General features: G+C 39.4%; 1 protein-coding gene across 7 annotated transcripts; it reads right to left on the bottom strand.

Annotated features, from left to right (window-relative positions):
- Window positions 1-2,104: 2,104 nt before the first annotated feature.
- On the bottom strand, window positions 2,105-20,583 carry LOC121963581 (SUN domain-containing protein 1-like). Of its 7 annotated transcripts, XM_088069628.1 has the most exons (23): window positions 18,957-19,086; window positions 17,702-17,863; window positions 17,417-17,613; window positions 16,985-17,011; window positions 16,596-16,880; window positions 15,719-15,811; window positions 14,468-14,602; window positions 13,168-13,248; window positions 12,269-12,433; window positions 12,062-12,160; window positions 10,781-10,856; window positions 10,008-10,057; window positions 9,699-9,916; window positions 8,794-9,063; window positions 8,271-8,363; window positions 7,552-7,622; window positions 7,256-7,400; window positions 6,320-6,613; window positions 5,825-5,909; window positions 5,345-5,460; window positions 4,932-5,099; window positions 4,529-4,621; window positions 2,105-2,740 (listed from the first exon to the last, which is right to left on the bottom strand). In XM_088069628.1, exons 2-23 carry the CDS (start codon window positions 17,803-17,805, stop codon window positions 2,624-2,626), a joined length of 2,982 nt encoding a protein of 993 aa, XP_087925754.1. In that variant the 5' UTR covers window positions 17,806-17,863; window positions 18,957-19,086; the 3' UTR covers window positions 2,105-2,623. The 7 variants fall into 7 exon arrangements, with proteins under 7 accessions (XP_087925754.1, XP_087925748.1, XP_087925750.1 ...); XM_088069622.1 differs by lacking the exons at window positions 12,062-12,160; window positions 12,269-12,433; window positions 18,957-19,086 and adding an exon at window positions 20,238-20,583; XM_088069624.1 differs by lacking the exons at window positions 12,062-12,160; window positions 12,269-12,433; window positions 18,957-19,086 and adding an exon at window positions 20,238-20,583 and having other exon boundaries at window positions 15,719-15,808.
- Between the last annotated feature and the right edge of the window lie 280 nt (window positions 20,584-20,863).

Here is a 20,863-nt window from a genome sequence, read left to right as displayed (position 1 = left end):
TATTAGAGTCATCGACATTTTTTTGTGTTTTATGCACCACAATCAAGGTAAAACAGTTCAAAATCCAAAAGATAATTACATGGACATGTCCCTGCTGGAGCGGGCTACGGACATGTAATATCATAATGAAACTAAAGCTGCAAGCAGCGATGAAAGGGCCCTCGCACCCCCACGTATGTCGAGGTACTGATGGGACACCAACTAAAGCGGTTTTTCATGAATGTGAAAGGCAGTTAGGTGGCAGTGGAGGGGACTCAAATTTCATGACATCTTCGTGTACATCATTTGTAGACCAAATGATGTAAATATCATGTAAATCCAATGATAATTGTACCTCAAGGCTTACTTGCTCTTGCCAGTAGGTGGCACTATTACAACTGATGAATATTGTCATACGGATGTGTTCATGGTGGGAACCTTATCAAACCTATGAAGTTTCAGGAAGATCAGACAATGTACATTTCGCCAGTCCGGACAACCGTACAACTTTCATGAGTTTTTGAGCATGTTTAGGCCTTCAAAAATGCGATTCATTGAAGAGAAAAATAATAGTATTCACACTAGAGAAGCTGGAATTACCAAGTTTTTGCTTAACAATGACTTAAAATAATCTGAATTGTCAACTGACTTAATTACTGTCGCAATTTCAGCATCAGTTTATTGATACTTCCACAGCTCTGTCTGTTAAATGGAACGTGTTTGACGGAAAAATCCTAAAATCCCCCACCCAGAGAAGCTTTTTTTTTTTTTCTTAACTGTTACTTCAGCCTAAACAACATGACAAGAGAGATAAACTAAAAACCATCACTTGTTGTTTGGTTCATTGCCAAAAATTTCAAGGTAAGGTTGTTATTTTCAGGTAATCCCGCAAACAGACAAACTGAACCAAAACTGGTAAATACTCAATCATCCCCGTACAGACACCAGCGCTCTCACACTTTAATTAAAATTTCCAATTTCACTTCTTTATTATGTCCAGATTGAAATCACATACAAAAAAAACCAACACAAAATATACATATTATGTAAAAATAAATGAAATTAATCTTTCATTAACCTGAAGACAAAAGTAAAACATGGAATTTTGCAGCAGTCAGAGACTTCGGTGCAGTTATATCAAAAAGTTTTCTCATGTGATTTGAGCAGTAAGTTTGATTTAATTCCCCTTTTGAAGCTTTTCAGGTTTCCTCTGATACTTTCAGATCGGAGAATAATTTGTCTATTTTGTTTTAAAGCTACATCATTATAATCTTTCTGCACCGCAGCTGTGAGCGGGAGCCATCTTCAAAACGCTCCGTTTGAGCATTCAGTGACACGGACGCCTGAGGATTGGCTGGATTACCAAATTAACCCTCTGAAATCTCGACATCAGTTTTCGTGTTTCATTCAGATTCTCTTCACCCTTTGACACAGCAGACTTATTTGATTTCTTTCAAAAACGTGGGGCGAAGGCATGAGCAACTTCACAAGACGTGCCCCCAAAATCAGCAAAAAAATTAGTGAAGAGGTTACAGGAAGATTTTACCTGAAAACAATCACAAAAAAGTACAAAAAAAAAACAAAGAAACAAGAAAATGACCTTTAAAAAGTCCTGCAAAAATATACATGTATTTATTTTTAAATATAATTTTAAATAAAAAAAATTGTAGTTATTTATATTTTCTAGAAATTTTTTTTTTTTTTGATAATTTTCTAATCCTTAATAATCCTCCCTTCTTTTTAAGAAGTTTTAGAAAAGAAGGAAGGATTTTTAGAAAATTATCCAAAAATAGAAAAAATGTCCAGGAAACTACAGTTGTAATAACAATTTTAAAGTTAAAATTATTTTATACTAAGAAAAAATAATAATAAATTTGCAGGACTTTTTTTTTTAGATTTTTTGAAAGAAGGGAAAACCAAATTGTCAAGAAAGGCCCCCAGTATTAGTATGAAGTCAAAATAAAATGTAAACAAAAATAAATAAATAATGAATTAAACATGTAAGTACAAAAATTACAAATGTCTGGATATTTTTTGCTCTAATTTTTGTGTTTGTTATATTTGATAAGCACCCCCACTTAGTGTTTTTGTCACCTTTAACCAATTTTTTGCAATTTGCGGAATATTTTATGCCAAGTTAACCCACTGTGATTTTCCTTTCCATAAAAAACAAACCAATTTTCTCCCGTGTCAAAGGTTTAAATGCTTATTAAAGACCTCTAAATGTAGCACAAGAAACGTGATGTTTTAAAGGGTTAAGAAGGACGAAACCTTTCCTGCTCACGTGTTTATTACTGCACTGCAAATATGCGACCAATAAAAGAAAAACGGACTAAAACGTGACGGACTTTAACACAGCAAATACAAAACACTGATATAAAAATATCAACTACTGACAGAAAAATATACATCACGCCAAAGCCCAAGTGTGTCCCATCTCCACAGGAAACAGACGACACAGATGTCCTGGAGGGGGACTGAGAAAGTGTCCGTCTCAGTGAGTTTATCGTAACTATGAAGACTCAGGCACAGTTAGCAGCCAGTTAGCTCGGAGGTGTGAAAGACGACAAATAATCGACGCGTCTCTACCGTGTCTCCACACCGTTTGTGTATTAAATTATGGGACTGAGTGTCTGCAGCGTCCTCAGGCGTCTGCGGGTGTCCCGTGCACCCTGAAGCGGTACATGCAGGTGTACTCCTGATGACCCCAGTTGGACAAAACCTTGACCTCGATGATCTGGAAGGCTTCGTCGTTCTCCTCCTGTCCACAGCAGCGTAAAGAGAGAGAGAAAGAGCGTGGTGTCATCAGCGTATTGGCACACTTGAGTTCAATGACACAGACCAGTTTTCAACTTACAGCCAGCAGGCAAAATCTGGCTCCAAAAAGGATCCCGGGCGGCCCCCAAACCATTTTCGAATTCATGATAAAAATGTGATTTACACTGGCAATTATTTTGTACTTTAGTATCCATAAGGTGTCAGAGTGCATAAAACAGAGCTTGTTGATCAAAAAAAGTGCCGGTGTTGGATTCCTCACACCCCCCAGCAGAGGTCCTAGCTAAGACCCTAATTGTCCTAAAATCATAGAAATGTCAAAATCCTAAAAATGTCCTTAAATCCTAGAAACACAAGGTACAGTTTTTTAGTCATTTTTTAAACAAAGTTTAAAAAAATTCCTAGAAATGTCCTTGAATCCCGTATGTCTTCAAATCCGCGAAAAATCCTAAAATCCTAGAAATGTCCCAAAATCAGAGAAATTTCCTCAAATGGTAAAATGATGAAAATCATTCTTAATTTCAGCTTTATTTATTATGAATTTTTGTGACAGAATAAAGAGAATAAAATATATTAAATACTTTTTTCAGCGCTTCTTGAGACCATTCTCATTTTTTGTTTTTTGCTGATTTTTAGATAATGTTCTGGTGACTTTTCTTTACAATTTTTTTTGCTCATTTTTGTCTTGTCAAGATGCTTTTTGCCTTCTCACGCACGTTTTTTGAAAGAAATCAAAACTATTTGCTCGGGTTTCAAAGGGCGTGTTGTGCTTCCTCACTGGAGAAGGCAGCTAACGGCTAACGTTGAGTTAACTTTGCTCGTAGAAAAGTCGAACAACAGTCGGAGTCAAATGATGTGAACACGAAAACCAAACGGAGGCTCGCTGCTGAATCTGAACCAAAAACTGCAACAGTAGCAGCACATTAACGCTTCAGTCCTGTTCTTTATAAACGTTGATAAAAACACCAAATAAATTACATTCTGCCACAAAGCAGATCAACCAAACCGCTTTGAAAAGTCACAAATGCATATTGTTTTCAGAACTTACCATGTGACCTTACTCGTTTGGCTTGCTCTTGCTTTTTTTTCTGTCTCTGTATTTCCGTTGAGTCGAAGTTCTCCGGCTGCCGCAGACGGCGACTATAAATCTGTCCTCCATTTCTGATGCACCGAAACGTCGAGAGACTCTCAATCAAAGTTCAGCGCTGACAGGCTCCCGCACCATGGCGTCGCGCATTTGTAGCGCAAGATGAAAATGTTCGACTCCCGGAAATAACGCAAATTTCATTCTCGTATGTTTGCATCTGTACATTGACTTTATCTGTGATCGCTCCACGCTAAACGAACGCTTTGTGCCGAATGTGAACAGACATTTATACAACAGACCTCAACTTTGAGAAAAACACGAGAAATATCAAAAAAGGAGAAAAAGTAACATAATACAGAAAAATATAACGAAAAAATGCGCACAAAATTAGAAATCAGAAAATCTCAAACCAACCAGACAACAAAATTCCAATAAAAAGAAGGAGAAACAGTATTTAAATCATATTTGCATTATTATTTTATATGAATAATGTGTTGTATTTTATATATATTCTATTTTATGTCTATATTTTAATTTACGCACCATTTCATGTCTTTATGTTTTGGATTCTTATGTTTTCTCGCCTGTTCTTAAATATTTTGGTTGTCCATATGACCGACAGAGAGGGGTCCGTTTTTTTTTTTTAAACATTTGTGCGTATGAATAATCAGCAGACTCAGTACTCACAGTGACGGCGAAGGTCTGCAGAGCTTCTCCGTCCTCGTCGTAGGTGAAGGTGCCGAGCAGCTTTCCTCCCTCCTGACTCTCATCGTCCAGACCCTGAAGATAAAAAACAGTTTTAAACACAAAGAAACATTTTTACCAATAAATGTCCATAATGCAAACTTCAACATACAGCACATTAAAGTCCTTATCGATTCTTCTTCATCATCATATAAAAACTTTTTAAAATATATATTATTTTTTAAATGTTTTAAAATATTTTTTAATATTATTTTTTTTAAAAACAACTTTTCCAGGCCTTGAAATTGCCATTTGCACAGTTTTCCAGTTTTTTTAAATGACCATACGAAACTAAAACATCCTCATTCGAGACAGTTCGGTGACATGGTCGGTGTCTCTGTCTTACGTAGACGCTGAAGTCTCGGGGGGCGCTGTGCAGAGCCCCGCTGGGCGCCAGCGTTTTGGGGATGTGCTCCAGGGAGAAGGCGGTGGGCAGGATCCTCATGGAGAGGCGGATCACCAGGAAGCCCGCGGAGCCTCTGAAGGCCCAACAGTTTCCAGGATGGACGTCCGGCTGCAGGAGGACAGAGACACACAGCTGGAGCTTAACTCCCGATGCATTAATGATTAATAATGTTTTTTATTCATTTTATGGACAGCCCTGAACTAACATTATTTGACTGCATTCAGTAAACGAAACACGGACCCTAAATTAAAACTGACGTGAAAAAAACAACATTTTGTTCTTTTGGATCTTCACCAGGTGTTATGAAATACTGCGTCAGTGGAGGCAGCGCTGACGTGCGACAGGTGAGTTACCTGGATGACGGCTCGAGGAGACTGAGAGAAATACCAGAGAGGGAATCCGAACAGACTGAGCAGAGCGGCCTTCGTCTCGTACGTCTCCGAGCAGCGCGTGCTCAGGACGCTGCCGCCTGCAGGACGACAGCAGACAAACAGCCGTCAGCTTTGAGCAGATTTTACACACCGGATTCAACCAGCAGGTTAAACGACATCAGACTCGACATTTAACTCTTCACGAGCCACAAGTATTATCAACTCTTGTTTATATTGTGTTGGGTTGTATATAAAATCAATAAAAACGTGATATTTACGATTAAGTGTTATTGAGGTTGAAGGAAAGGTTTTGTGTCGTGCAGTTTTTTGTCTTTTAGTTTCCGTTCATGGCTTTTGGCCGTAAGGCTTCTTCGTTTTTATTTATTTATGTTTATTTTCTTCATGTTGGAAACAAAGATTCAGTCATTTAGATTATAAACACGTAAAGGTTTTGTTTCTGACCTCCAGACTCCAGAGCGTAGTCTGCCAGGCCGGTCCGGTCCTGAGAAAACAGGCGCAGAGCGTTCTGCACGATCTCATGGACGTCCTGCAAGAGACGAGCCCTTCGTGAACTTTCACGAGCTACAGCAGAAAAACTGATGAGATGAGACGCCGATGAGACGGCGAAGTATGAAAACGTGACGACATATTTAAAAGAGAACCATCATTAAAAAAAGAAAAATAAAGTGACATTTCCACTTCGAGTGAACTCCAGACACATTTTCCAGTTGAAAGGTTATTTTCTTGTAGTTTTTACTAATTTCTTGATAATTTTCGGGTAATTTCTTCTTCTGCTGATCGTTTCCTTCTTGCCACTTTTTTCTCAGGTTTTAAGGAGTTAATTAACTCATGGGTGCTGCAGGTTGAAGGCATTTCAAGAAAAAAAAACTTAATTTCAACTACATGCGAATCTGTTGATCGACCATGAACCGTAAAATAAATATTACCCCCCCTCACCTCCGTGGTCACGGCGGCTCCAGCAGCCCCGGCGGCGTGCAGGACGGCGTCTCTGACCGTCTCCTCGCTGCGCCGCTGCTCCAGCTGCAGGCTGATGTTCTGCAGGATGCTGCGCTCCAGCGAGGACAGCGACGCCTGCAGGTCGGCCCCGCTGACGTACTGCTGAGACAGCCACTGGAGGAGCGACTCTGGGAGGCCGGCGTCTCCCGAAGCCCCGCCCCCCGCCGCCAGCTGGTTACCGTAGAGCAGAACCCGAACCTCCTCACGGACCCGAGCGGAGACCTGCTCTGAAATCTGACGGAGGACAGAGGGAGCGTTCAGAGACAGACACAAAACGATTTTACATATTTTAATTTGAAGAGGAGCCCTGAACAAAATTTAAAAAACGGCTTTGTTATTTTACCGCCCATTTTCACAGAAAACATGCCTCCCAAAGCCGTGGGCCTGCAGGCTTGGAGAGCTTTGTTTTCTTTAAAAAAGAAAAATGTGATATTTAAAGGAAAAACTGCCGTCTTTTTTTCTTTAATTTTTTCCCTCAAAATTGTGGTGATTTTTAAAAGAAGTTTTGGATTTTGTTTTTTCTTTTAATTTCTTTTGTAATTTTTAAAGAAAATAATGGTTTTTCTTTTTTCCTTTAAAAAAAAAAAAAAGAAATCACAAAAAACAATTTGTCACAACCAGAAGCTGCAAAATCAGAAATTATCATTGAAGTTTTCAAATTCCTCGTTTTCCTTGACTTTTCCAAACCTAAAAAGATATATTTAGTTTTCTAAAACTTTTCCAGGTCTGAGTATTGCTATCTCTAAATTTTACGACTTTTTCCGATTTTTCATGACCGAATGAACCCTCGCTCACTCAGGAAGATACGAAAAATAATCTGCAGTGTTTGTTCTGCTGAGCACTGAACCAAAAACAAAAAAGTGTCTCTTCTCTCACCGTCTGCTGGATGCTGTCGAGTCTTCGGCTGTCGTCCTGACAACCAGACAAACCCTCAACATCTCGCCTCACGTCCTCCAGAGCCGCCTCCAACCGCGCAACCTCCGCCAGCAAAGCATCGTGGGACTGACGGTCCACGCCACCACTACAGGAAGTAAAAAAAAAACACGTTCCAACATCTGCGTACACACGTTTCACACCTTCATTCAGTTTTGTCCGTTTGTGTGAAAATAACAGCAGAGCAGCGACACACAAGCGGCAGCTGACTGCGAGCGGACGAGGAGGGCGAAGGTCACCTGACAGCAGCTGGAAGTGTTGATGATGAAGGTGAGACTGTCGAGGAAGCTCCTCCTCTCCGCTGAACCTCCTGCAGAAGCAATGAACCAACACTGTCATCTACACAACAAACACCGATTTTAATATGATCCAAAGTGGCCAAAATATTTCATGTGGTTAAAGTAGTCTAAGTAATATTGAAATTAGCCCAATTATAACACAAAATAGAATATTAAAAAAAAGTAGCTTAAATAAGATTAAAAACTAAACAAAGCATGATTAAAATTAGCCTAAATATGATTAAAAGCTATCTAAGTAAAATTAAAATGAGCTGAAATATGATTAAAAGTGGCCCAAAAATTAAGGGTGAACATCATAATATAAAAAAAAGTAGAGAAAATAAAATCAGAATTAGCCTCAACAACTCTTCCTAATTATGATTCAAATTAGGCTAAAAAAATTAGAAGTAGCCAAAATAAGATACAAAAACAGTCTAAGTATGAATAAAAGTAACCTAAGTATAATTAAAATTAGCCAAAGTATGATTAAAATTAACTCAAGTATCATAAAAATGACCTTGAATATGATTCAAAGAAGCCTAAAAATTAAAAGTAGCTGAAAGAAGATGTAAAAGATAGCCTTGGTATGAATAGTGGTTACCCAAACATGATTAAATCAGCCTCCGTGTGGTTAAAACTGGCCTGAATATGCAGGTTTTCTCACGAGGACGAGGCGTTACCTCTGATCTGGCCGCCAGCGTCTGCAGCTGCAGCTCCAGCTGATCCAGACGAGACGTTTGACTCTGCTGCTGCAGCAGATCCTGCTGCCGAGACTACGGACAGAAACACACACTCCCATCATGCTCTGCTCAGGATTAAAACAGATCCTGCTGCCGAGACTACGGACAGAAACACACACTCCCATCATGCTCTGCTCAGGATTAAAACAGATCCTGCTGCCGAGACTACGGACAGAAACACACACTCCCATCATGCTCTGCTCAGGATTAAAACAGATCCTGCTGCCGAGACTACGGACAGAAACACACACTCCCATCATGCTCTGCTCAGGATTAAAACTAAAAGTATCCAAGTAACATAAACATTACAAGCAGCAATAATAATCATCCAAAAAGGGAACATTTTACTGCGTTATTCACACTTTTTCTTCATTTAGGATTTGAATGCAGGACTTTTACTTGTAATAGAGTATTTTGCAGTGTGGTATTAGTACTTTTTTGCAGTAAAGTGTGTGAATACTACCTGCTCCCTGTGCCGTCTCTCCTCGTCCAGTTGTCTCCTGATCTGGTCCAGCTGCAGGTCCAGCAGGCTGCTCATCCAGGGCTCTGCGGCGTCTCTGCGGCCCTGATCCCAGACCAGCTGCTGCTGCTGGAGGTCAGCGTACAGCCGCAGCACCTCCGTGTGTCTCTGCTCCGCCCGCTGACCTCCGGCCTCCACGCGCTCCCACAGCGCCGTCAGACTCCGCTCCAGACGAACCAGCCGCGCCGACTCATCCACCGTCGACAACTCTTCCTGAGAAAAAACAGAAACTTTAAACATCCCAAAACCGACTCAGAGAAAAGAGGAGAGACGCGTTCTCGACACGTGGAATAAACAGACTGTAAAATGGTGAAATAATCATAACAGAAATTATTCCAGTTTAATTATTGATTTTATTATTATTTATTTAATTATTGCTATTTTTACTATCACTTTTACTAATTTAATTATCATTATTAGGGTTTTAATTATTATTATTATTTAATAATAATAATAGTTGTGGTTGTAGTAATTGTGTCAACAGTATTGTTATTATTATTATTATGATTTATTATTACTTTTATTATTATTACTATTATTTACTACTACTTCTCCTAATAAAAATATATTTTATTTATAATGCACTTTACATTTGAAGCAACTCTGAAAGTGCTACATGATAAAATTATTAGCATTAAAAACTGATAAAAAAACAACAAAATTAACAGATGAAAAACTGTCAAAATAAAAGCATACAGTATTTAAAAGTCATAAATACGAGCATAAAAGCACGAAGAGCAACCAAAAAATACATGAACTCTGTCAGAGACATTTAAACCTGTTCCTGCTCCGTGTACAAATACATAAACTACAAAAACATTAGACATTAAAATATTAAAATATGAAACCTCCTCTCCTGCAGGAGGTCGACTGTAGAGCAGCTCCTCCTCGTACGGCTGCACCTCCCTCGACTCCTCCACGGCGCCCTCTTGTGATTGGCTCTGGGGGGACATTAAGTTGTGTATGGAGGACAAACTGGGGACGTCAGGGACCACCGTCCTCCACTCTGTGACGTTGACAGCTGGAAGGACAGACAGAAGACCAGCTGGACCGAACCAACACAGACCTGAAAAAAAAAAACACCAAAAAACCAGCTGAATCCAGTCTGAGCCTCCAAAAACTCACAAAAAACATAAAAACTCAAGTTTCAGACATACCGAAGAGGAGCAGCAGAGGGAGGAGCAGCAGGAGGAGACGCAGAGGAGACCTGCAGGACAAACAACATGAACATCAGCAGAATAAATCATCTGCTGACTGAGAAGATAATATTTCTTTCATCGCTATTAAATGCAACATGTTGGCTGTATGAGGAATATTTAAAATAAATTAAATAAATAAAAATAACACGCCTCCTCCGACATAAATATCAAATATTCATTCATTTTCTGAATTTTAACCCTTTAACAGACATTGCAAACCGCACGGTTGACATTTTTTTGCGATCAAACTGCTTTACTGAAAAACTAAAAAAAAAAAAACTCTACTTTTTACGGATGTTTTTGTTCGATAAAGTTTCGTTTTCTGATTATTCTGTAATTCTATTCAGTTCTACTTTTATTATATTAAACTGACTTTGTTCATTCTACCATACATTTTAAATAGACTTTGTTACTAGATTTATTACCAATAAAAATAATACAAGTCCTGTTTTTCTGCTCTGATGGCTGTGGGATCAAAAATGTCAGTTTGAATGGGTTTCAATGGAGCATTTTTGGACCTGAACAGTCTGAATGTAACTATTTAGTTTCCACAGTGTATTTCAGACTTATTGTAGGAGCTGAGCTGCAAATTCACTGATTACACTCAAATACACAATCTGGACTACATTTAGGACACATGCATCAACACACACACAGTTATCAAAATATGAAGAATGAAAAGCGCATAAATGCTCCAAACAGTCGCTAAGAGTTAAAACGAGCCGACTTGCCGTGTCAGGAGGAAGCTGGTGGTCATGTGACGCCATCGCCTGTTGAGCCACCTGTACACGTCGCCTGCTGTCTCACCTGCAGACACACAGAGGAGCTTCAGCAGCTGATAAATAATCAGATGACTGACTGAAGCGTTTCACCGGCCGAGCAGGAAGCTGCAGGTCAGCAGACAGGAAACAGAAAAGATTTGAGGACTGCAGATAAAACTGCAAACAGACAGAAAAACTAAACAAACACAAAGAGCACAGAGCCGCTGTGTAAAACGAAGCCTGTCTGCAGCTCGTCTTTGAGAGTTTTTATGAATAAAGATCAACGGTTAGTTAACTTGTAATGTTACAATGAAAAAAGTTTTGCTCAGTATGTAACTGGATTTTTTTTTTCATCTTTAACCGTTTTAATATCACTCACACTCGTATCACTCTGTGCACAAAATACGCTTTTCAAAACCAGGCTTTAAAAGATATTACACATTAATATATTTCTCTACTTTCATGAGTCATTTTTTTAACCAACATCAGTCGTAATCATAATTTTTCAGAATTTTAACTCTTTAAACGCCAGGTTTTTGTCAAGATTTTCAGTGTACTATATATATATATATATATATATATATTTGGTGATCACAGCCTGGAATATGTCAATGATTATTAGCAACATTCATCTTTTATCATTATTATTTTTTGTGCAGTTTCAAATATTTACACTAAACTGCTCTGCACACAAAATGCACTTTGAAAATCAGGCTATTAAAAAAAAAAAAAAGATATGATTTTCTACTTGATTATATTTTTTTAATCAATCAGTGCTAATCATAAATATCAAATGTTTATTCATTTTCAGAATTTTAACCTTTAAAATGCCAGGTTTTTGTCATGAGGTGTCTATGTTTTTAGAGGGTATTTTAGACTTATTGTAGGAGCTGAGCTGCAAATTCACTGATTACACTTAAATACACAATCTGGACTACATTTAGGACACATGCATCAACACACACACACAATTATCACAACAGGAAGAAGAAAAGAGACTAAAATGCACCAAACAGTCGGTAAGTGTTAATAATAGGAGTCACTGCTCTTTTTGCAATCATCTAAAATCCAGAACAAAAGATGAAAAGAAAGCATCACAATGACCAGCCCAGTCCACAAATATCTAATGATGCAGAAAAGTAAGAAAACCATCAAACGCGGAGCTCCGACACAAAACATGCTGCATATCAGAGAAGAAGAAGCAGCAGAAATCAAACCCTGAAATCTCAAACACGGTGACACGACGTTAACCTGCAGAGCGCGCGGCGCTGCCTGACGCTGCAAACATTTTCTGTATCAGCGGCCAAAGAGCCCAAACTGCACCGTTTGTCAGCTGATGGAGACACGAGGCTGAGGACGCACAGTGAGGACATTTTCAGGGGACAAGAGGTTAGAAACGGACGAAAATTCACTGAGAACTGAAACGTTTGAGCCAACACTGCTGCTGTTTGACTGAACCTGTGAAAACAGCTGATCTCCACATCAGCCCCAACAAACAGGAAGCCACTGAGGACCACGAGGAGGAGGAGGAGGAGGAGGAGGAGGAGGAGGAGGAGGAGGAGGAGGAGGAGGAGGAGGAGACGGTGTGCGTCTCTGAGCGCTGTTTCTCCTGACAGTCGTCACCTGTTGGCGTCAGGGTACGGGAGTTTAACGGACACAAAGTTAGAAAAATACTGGAAAAAAAAAAAAAAAAAATCATTGCGTACTTTCAGAGACCTGACAGATGCTTTCACGTGGCAGAGGAAAATACCTGCAAAGAGGAATTTTACTTAAATGATTTACGTAGATTTGACATCTCTCTCTTTTTTTTATTATTTGTCATCAATACCAAATAACACAATCAAATCAAAACCATCTCTATATTTCCCTATTAGCATATTGTAATTATTTTTTTCATCATTAATGTCGACGTTATTATTATTGCTCTTTGTGTGTTATCCTATTATTATTATTATTATTATTATTGTCCTTAATTATATCATCATTTTTATTATCATTGTATTTATTATCTGTTCATTTTTAATTTTACTTATTATCATTATTATTATTATTATTATTATTATTATGTTTTTTTTAAATTCAGTTACAGTTCAGTTTCGGTTATTAATTTGGGAGCAATATGTTTTATTTATTACCTGACAGAAAGCAAAACAACATAAAGACATTTTCTTTTTTTCTCTTAGTTTGTTTTCTGCCTTTACTGATCTGTACCTCAGTAAAACTTACGATTTAAGAAAATATATTACTAAATAAACTTAAAAAACGAAAAAAGAAGAGATCATGATGAGACAGAGGGCAGACGTTTTGGTGATCCCGTTTAAACAAACGATAAACTTTGTGCGTCTCTCGTCACTCACACAGAGATCCGTTGGGGTGAAGCTCCGTCTGGTCGGCGCCGGACCCCCTCAGGTTCATGACTCCGCAGCGACCGGATCGACCTGCGGCAGAGAGGACACACGCGGTCAGGACCGACGCCTCCGTCCTCTGAGCCGAGGACCAGCGGACTGCAGGGCACCCACACAAATTTGCATTTCGCCATGGCAACAGCCAAAGTGAAGAGGTGCAGCCCATTTGTTTGGGAGGGAAACAGGAGGACAGGTGAGCAGGTGAGCAGGTGAGACGGATCACAACATGAAGAGCCGACTGTGGCGTCACATATTTACTCCACAGGTTATCGGCCTCGCCAACTATCGGCCGATATTTGACATTTCGTCCATAATCTGTGATCGCGTTATTTTAATAATCGCCCATAAAATTAATTATTTAAAAAGTGCAGAGAAAGTGTCAGCATGGGAGGAAATTTTACTTTGAAAAACCCCTGGGAGCTCATATACATTTACTGTTATTTAAATTTTCACTTAAAAAAGTGAAAACATATATTTAAAAAAAACAGACGCCGTGAACTCTGTGTTTGATGTTAACATTTCCTAAAAGCATTTAAACAAAGTTTTGTGTCTTGTCTTCTTTGTTTTTGTTTCGTTTGCTCCGTTTTTTGGGGGGTTTTGTCATCTGTTGGGCATGCTGATGGTTTGTGATGAGTCTTATGTGTATTGCTTTAATGCTATAAACAGATACAATGTATAAATAACATTCATTTATTTTTATTTAATTATTAACCATATCCATATAACCATATAAATCATTATTTAATTAGTAACATAAAAAAAAAAGAAAAAAAAGGAAAAGTTGTATTGGAGTTTGCTGTATTCCAAATTCTAAATATTTACCAAAAAAATAATAATTTTTATAGTAAATAGATATCAGTTCAAAATTTTATTAACTACAAATAATCGGTATTGGCTCTGAATTTTTTTTTTTCTCATTTGTTTTTGTCATGTTGTGTTTATTTTACTGTTTTTTTGTAACTAAAGTGTCTCTTCAGTTACAAAGGTTAAAAAAAAAACCCTGGATGGTTCCAGTGGGGACGTTTTCGAAGTTTGTTGAATCGTCATCGCTCCTGTCGAAGAGTAATTCTGTTTAACGGACTAAAACAGCTGAAACAGGAGGTTAGTGACAGAAAGAAGAGCGGGTAAATGAACAAACGTGCAGGTAAATAAAGTTCAGGTGTTCTTCAGTTTCTGAGCCAACTGTCTGTGAGAGCCTCCAAAATAAAGTGACAGTTTGGTGACACGCCGCCGCGGACAGACAGACGGTTACCTCCTGGTCTGTGAGCCGTCCGCGTGCCGAGCAGCCTCCGACACACCTGCCAGGTGTGTGTGAGCAGCCACACACAGCCGGCCGCAGCTCTCCTCACACACACCGCAGAGGAGTCGCACCACAGCTGCAGCACATCTGGAAGAGCCGAGAGTCCGACGTTAGAAAGAGACATGAGCCAGAGGACACGTGAGAGCAGGGACACTCAACCGGCTCTGCATGGGGACGCTTTTGGAAAATGACAGTCGCAGCAGCAGCCTCAATCATGTTTGTAGGATTTTAAAACATTTTGGGGATTCTAGGATGTTTTTAGGATTTCAGAACATTTCTAGGATTTTGAGAAATTTCTTGGATTTTGGGACATTTTTTTCAGATTTTACGACAGGACAATTAGGACATTTTTTGGATTTGGGAGTTTTTTTATTTAAAATGTTTCAGTTTTTTAAACCTAGTTTTAAAAAAATGACTAATCAATCTCGGTTGTGTTTCTAGGATTTCAGGACATTTTTAGGATTTTAGGGAATTTTGGGGATTTTAAAACATTTCAAGGATTTGAGGAAATCTCCAGGATTCTGGGACATTTTAAGGATTTTGAGAAATTCCTTTGATTTTAGGACATGCTTTCAGATATTCCTGACATTTCTGGGATTTTAGGGATTTACGAACACTTTTAGGATTTTAGGACGTTTCAAGGATTTGAAGACATTTCCAGTTTCCTGAGGAAATTTCCAGGGTTGGAGGATATTTCTAGGATTTTAGGACATTAGTGTCTTATCTGGGACCTCTGTTGGGGGTGTAGGGGATCCTCCACTGGCACTTTTTTTGATAAAAAAAAAGCTCTATTTTGATGCTGTTTTATGTCTCTGACACCTTATGGAGACTAAAAGTACAATAACAATTCCCAATGTCAATCACTTTATTTTGATGTGAATTAGAAAATGGTTTGGGGGGCCACCTGGCACCCTATGAGGGGCCAGATTTGGCCCACAGGCCATGAGTTGAGTGTCCCTGCTGTAGAGTAAGGCAGGTGTGTGCAGGACACCTCAGTGTGAGCTCAGCTGCAGTCTGACTGAGAAAAAGGAAGTGATTTAGATTCATACAAAACAGGTTTCGGGAAACAAAACCCTGCATGTGGAGTGAAAGTGAAAGAAACAGCAGGACAGACAGTTTAAAGGACTTTCACAGTGAAGACATAAAGACGTCTGCAGTGAGCGTGACTGAAAACAGAGGACAGCTGACGGTCAGGTGAGCTACCTGTCACATCGTGGTGTTTGTGCAGCATCAGCTGATGAGAGAGGACAGTGAGCAGGGACACCACACTGTCCCACACAGACACCAGCACTCCTGCTGAGGACGAAAAAGTACATTGAGCTGAGGTTAACTCTTTGTTTCCTGCAGTAACTGAAAAACAAGTTAAAGCTGCTGGAGATGAAACAGACAGAGCAGAGCTGCAGTAACCAACAGTGAACACAAGGGGGAGCTACAGCTTTCATTTAAATGCATCAACACACAAAAACTAACTCTGGAAACTGAAGGAATATGCAAAACATACGTGAGATTTCTTTTCTTTTTTAAATCGCCCCAAAAATTCAAGCAAAAATTTCAAATCCGTGAAACCTTGCCTGCTGGAGAAACTGTGGGGAGGAACACACAAACCAGTCACACGTTTTCTTTTTCCGCCAGCTATTATGAACATTTTCAAAAACAAAAAACAAAAAACTGAACCAAAAATGTATAATTCTCAGCATACCACCAACTGAACTCACAGCAGAAACTGATACATTTTTCCCTCATTTTTATTCATTTATTAATTTAATCTTTTGTATGTAGGCTATTATTATTGTCTTTATTATTATTATCATTATTACTGTAACTATTGTCAGTTATTACTGTCATTATTTTACTTTCTATCTCACTTGTTTTGCAAATTAAAAAAAAATGTGGGAATGTAAAAGAAAAATGTTGAAAACATATCAGCTAATGAAATTTTATGTTAATTCCGACAAAGTATAAAAAATATATTTTAAAGATATAAAAGGGGTCATATAGTTTACATTTTGGGAGTGAAGGCGTTATTATTATTATTTTATGTTCCAGAGGACTTCAGTCTGACTGACTGGATCTGTCTCACCTGTCCTGCTCCTGCGGCTCCGGTCTCTGCAGTAGATGGTGGAAGTTTCCGGCTCTGCGGGCCCCGAGGGGCCGGGCCCCGAGGAGGAGGAGGAGGAGGAGGGGGAGGGGGAGGTGTGTTTGGAGGAGGAGCAGTATGTGGACTCCTTCCTGTCCGAGTGCAGCTCGCAGTCTTTACAGTAAACCCTGCTGAGCGTCTGGAGCGAGTGTTTGGGACAGCGGTCGTCTGAACCGATCAGAGTGCGGTCGGTCAGGACGGTGCTCTGCTCCGCGATCATCGTGCTCTCTGAGACGGAGACGTGAGTCCAAACTGATCACTGACTGACAATCAATTCATCTTTCAAATGATTAAAAACTAATAAATGGTTTTTATTAGGTGCATGAACTGACCTTTGGGGTCGATGTCGTGATCCAAACCTGAAACAGGAAGAAGAAAAAACGGAACTTTTTCTGTTACACCGTTTTCTGATTTTAACACGTTTCTGTGATTTTAGGGTATTTCTCGTGTTTTAGGATGTTTCTAGGATTTCAGGACAAATATTGGATTTTAGGACATCAGTGTCTCAGCTGTGTCCTCTGTCGGTGTGCTGGATCCTCCTCTGGCTCTATTTTGATGCTGTTTTACGTCTCTGACACCTTATTTATACTAAAAGGACAAAAACTATTCACAGTGTCAGTCACTTTACTTTTATTGTGAAATAGAAAATGTTTGGGGGGGCCACCTGGCACCTCATCAGGGACCAGATTTGGCCCGCGGGCCATAAGTCGAGCATCGCTCGTCTACACTCAGAGGAAGGAGGAGTTTCAGACAAAGTGTTTTACCCCAGAGGGTGTCAATCAGCGTGTTCTCCCTCACGGAGGAGTCGTCCAGCAGCGAGGACAGCAGGGAGGCGTCGGAGGCCACGCTGTGGAGGCTGCTGTTGAGGAGCGACTGACCGGTCGCTCTGCGAGGAGTGCTGAGGAGGAGAGACTCCGAGCAGGAGACGGAGAGCTGCTGGGAGCGACGAGACTTCAGCGACCTGCGGGAGGAGGAACGAAGGAAGGAGGGATGAAGAACATCTGTCTCTGTCTAAACGTCAGACGGCGGCAGACGTGCGCCTCCCTCACCTGGTGCTCCTCCAGCTGGTTCCTCCCACACTGAAGGAGGCGCTGCTGTGAGGCAGACCGCGGTCCAGCAGGCCGTCGTCCAGCCGCAGGCTGCGTCTCGACATGATGCCCCGGAGGAGGTCCTGCTGCTCCTTCTCCGAGTCTGACGAGGAGTAGCAGGAGCTGAGGAGGACAGAGACGGAGTATTGATGGAGACTGAAAACTGAGGTATTTTCTTCTCACGCCACTTGATACTTCCACTGTACTACATCCCACAGAGAAATACTCTACATTTTACTACTGAAAGCTGAGCTGGAATCACTGCTGCTTTTATTCTGATATCATTTTAATAATATTTTATTATTCAAATAATAATTATTTTAGTAATATTTTATATGATAGCCTATAGTTTATTTTTATATTTAACTCAGTTTTTAAGATTTTAGGAGATGTACTATTTACATACAGCACTGCTCACTTAATCTATTTGTTTAAATATAACAGTAGTGTATTAAACGTTATTATTTTACAGTAACTACTTTATTTAATTTTATTGTAACTGCAGTTCATTCAGTATCTGTTTATTTCAGCAGCTACATTAGTTTAAAGGACAATTTCAAATATCACAATATATATCCTGTACGGCAATATAGACTTAAGATACTGACATATTTAAATCATTACGTCCAGCACGACCCAGAAATTAGCAAGAAATTAGTAAAAGTGCACAAAAAATTAGCCAAAACAAACAAAATCAATATTTTCAGATATATTGATCAGCCAGAGGTCCACACACAGCAGCAGACTGAACACACACACACACACACACACGCTCCGACAAAACAAATCTCTGTCACCTTATCAGACACCAACATGACCTACATACTGAGACACACACACACACACACACACACACACACACACACACGGCACTAAAACCACAGAGGAAGAAAAGGAAAGTGAGGGTACACACAGGTCAGTCCAGCCCCAGCTCTGCAGGTCCACGTCCTCGTCACAGACACTCATCCCAGGACACACACATCACTGACTAACACACACACACACACACTCACACGCGCGCGCGCACTCACACACAGACAGAGCGAGCCGTGCGGCAGCAGCACGGCTCAAGTTCACCTTAAACCTGCTGCACACAGCACTTCCTGTTAGAGCTGCAGGTCAGTGAGCAGCTCAAACCCCGCCCACCCACACAGACACACACACACACACACACCTGACACACACCTGATACACCTGACACACACACACAACTCACCGACGCAGAGCGAGCGTGCAGCAGCTGCAGGTGAGGGCTGCAGGTGCGCGACGGGCAGGTGAGCAGCTGCAGAGATCACCTGCGCTGTGATGGAGGTGAACCTGAAGCAGCCTCAGTAAGCCGCTCTGGATTACCCAGCAGCCACTTCACCTTGAGCCAATTACTGACTCAGCAGAGCAGCAGTGAACCGTGTCAGAGCGCCGAGGGCGCCGCCGGCTCATTTACTGGTTACTGTTATTATTAATTTATCACTTTGTCAATAAAATGTGTTTGTTTTTGTGAAAGAATAATGGAAAAAATAGTTTGCCTTTAAAATAAAATACAATACAATAATAATAATAATAATAATAATAATAATAATAATAATAATAAATGTTTAACATGAATTGTATTACTTTTTTTACTATTTATATGATGTTTATTTCTCCAATGATTTTGTATTATTATTAATTATCATTATTATTATTATTATTATTATTGTTGTTATTATGAGCAGTAGTAGTAGTAGTAGTTATTTTTGTATTACTATATTAATAATGATAATGATAATTCAACAAATAAATATTCAATATATATTGTATTATTATCATTACTTATTATTTATATTACATATTAATCTGTAAAATTATTTTGTAATATAATTGTTATATAAATAGTAATATCATTTATATTAAATACTTTATTGTATTACTATAAAAAAATAATATGAGTAATTAATTGATGTTGATGACTTGATGTTATTTATGCTTGTTTTTGTAAAATTGTTGACAAAGACTGAATTAAATTACCACAAACTTTTATCAGATTAAATTCAGTCCTAATATTCCACAAACAAGAACACAACCTCATCTGAAGGTAAATAATAAAATAAATGATAATAATAAATAATAAATAAATATAATCCATGTCTTGAATAAATATATTTTGTTTTCCAAATATGTCTGTATATGTATGTATAAATATGAATTATTCCTCTCCGTGTGTATTTGTGTATCTGAGTATTTTTCACAGTAATAACACTTTTAAGATTGTGTTGAATAAATGTTTTAGAAATCTTCACCCACGTGTCTTCAGTCATTTAACTACAGTTTAAAGGGCCTGTGACTTTCAGCCAATCAGCGCGGAGCTCACACAAATGACGTCTAAGCGGACCAATGATATTCTGCGGTGGGCGGGGCCCCGCGAAAAATGAACGGTCAGTTTGCTAACGTTAGCTTTAGCTCCCAAACAGTGAAAACAAGCTAATAACAAAGCATAAAAACACAGTTTTAAACTTCTTACCTTCAGCGGAGCTCCCAGCGAGGTGGCGACTCTTTTACACCGAAGATTTAACGTTAAACGAACAGCCGGCTCGACGCTGCTAGCTACGCACATACAATTCAAGCCGGAAAACGCCAGTTTCTGGTCTGTTTACCGGATTAAACTCGCCGGTTAGCGGCGACGCAGCGATTAGTACGTGGCTGCGATATTTAGAGATTTTCTGTTAAAACACAAACGTCTTTTAGATATCGAGTGACAAATTATCAACGACACAAAAACGGAAAATTAGCGGCCGGACGCTTTGAGCTTTAAGTAAATGTGGGCAGGTTTTTATAGCAGCGCGCGGCAGGGAGTTAGCGCCCCCGTGTGGCGGGAGTTATAAATAACATCACCGCCAAAGATCATAGACTGCGGTTGAGATAGTTCCCGTCCGTTTTTAATTCGGTCGTTTTGTGCCCATTTGAGCCCAAAGATGAAAAGGAAAACGCTACAACTTTTGTTCATTATTATTATTGCCCTCCCTCGGGTCCGGGTGAAACCCCAGAGGGTGACTCTGTCTTTTTATTTACCTCTTGAATCATTTACATCAAGTTAGTTTTTTTAACATTTGTTTATTTTATTATTTTTTATTAAATTATTTTTCTTTT

This window comes from Plectropomus leopardus, chromosome 19 (assembly GCF_026936395.1).
Source record: "Plectropomus leopardus strain MGB_pleo_1.0 chromosome 19, ASM2693639v1, whole genome shotgun sequence".
NCBI classification, from domain to species: Eukaryota; Metazoa; Chordata; class Actinopteri; order Perciformes; family Serranidae; genus Plectropomus; species Plectropomus leopardus.
This window is presented reverse-complemented; position numbering and strand designations above follow the sequence as displayed.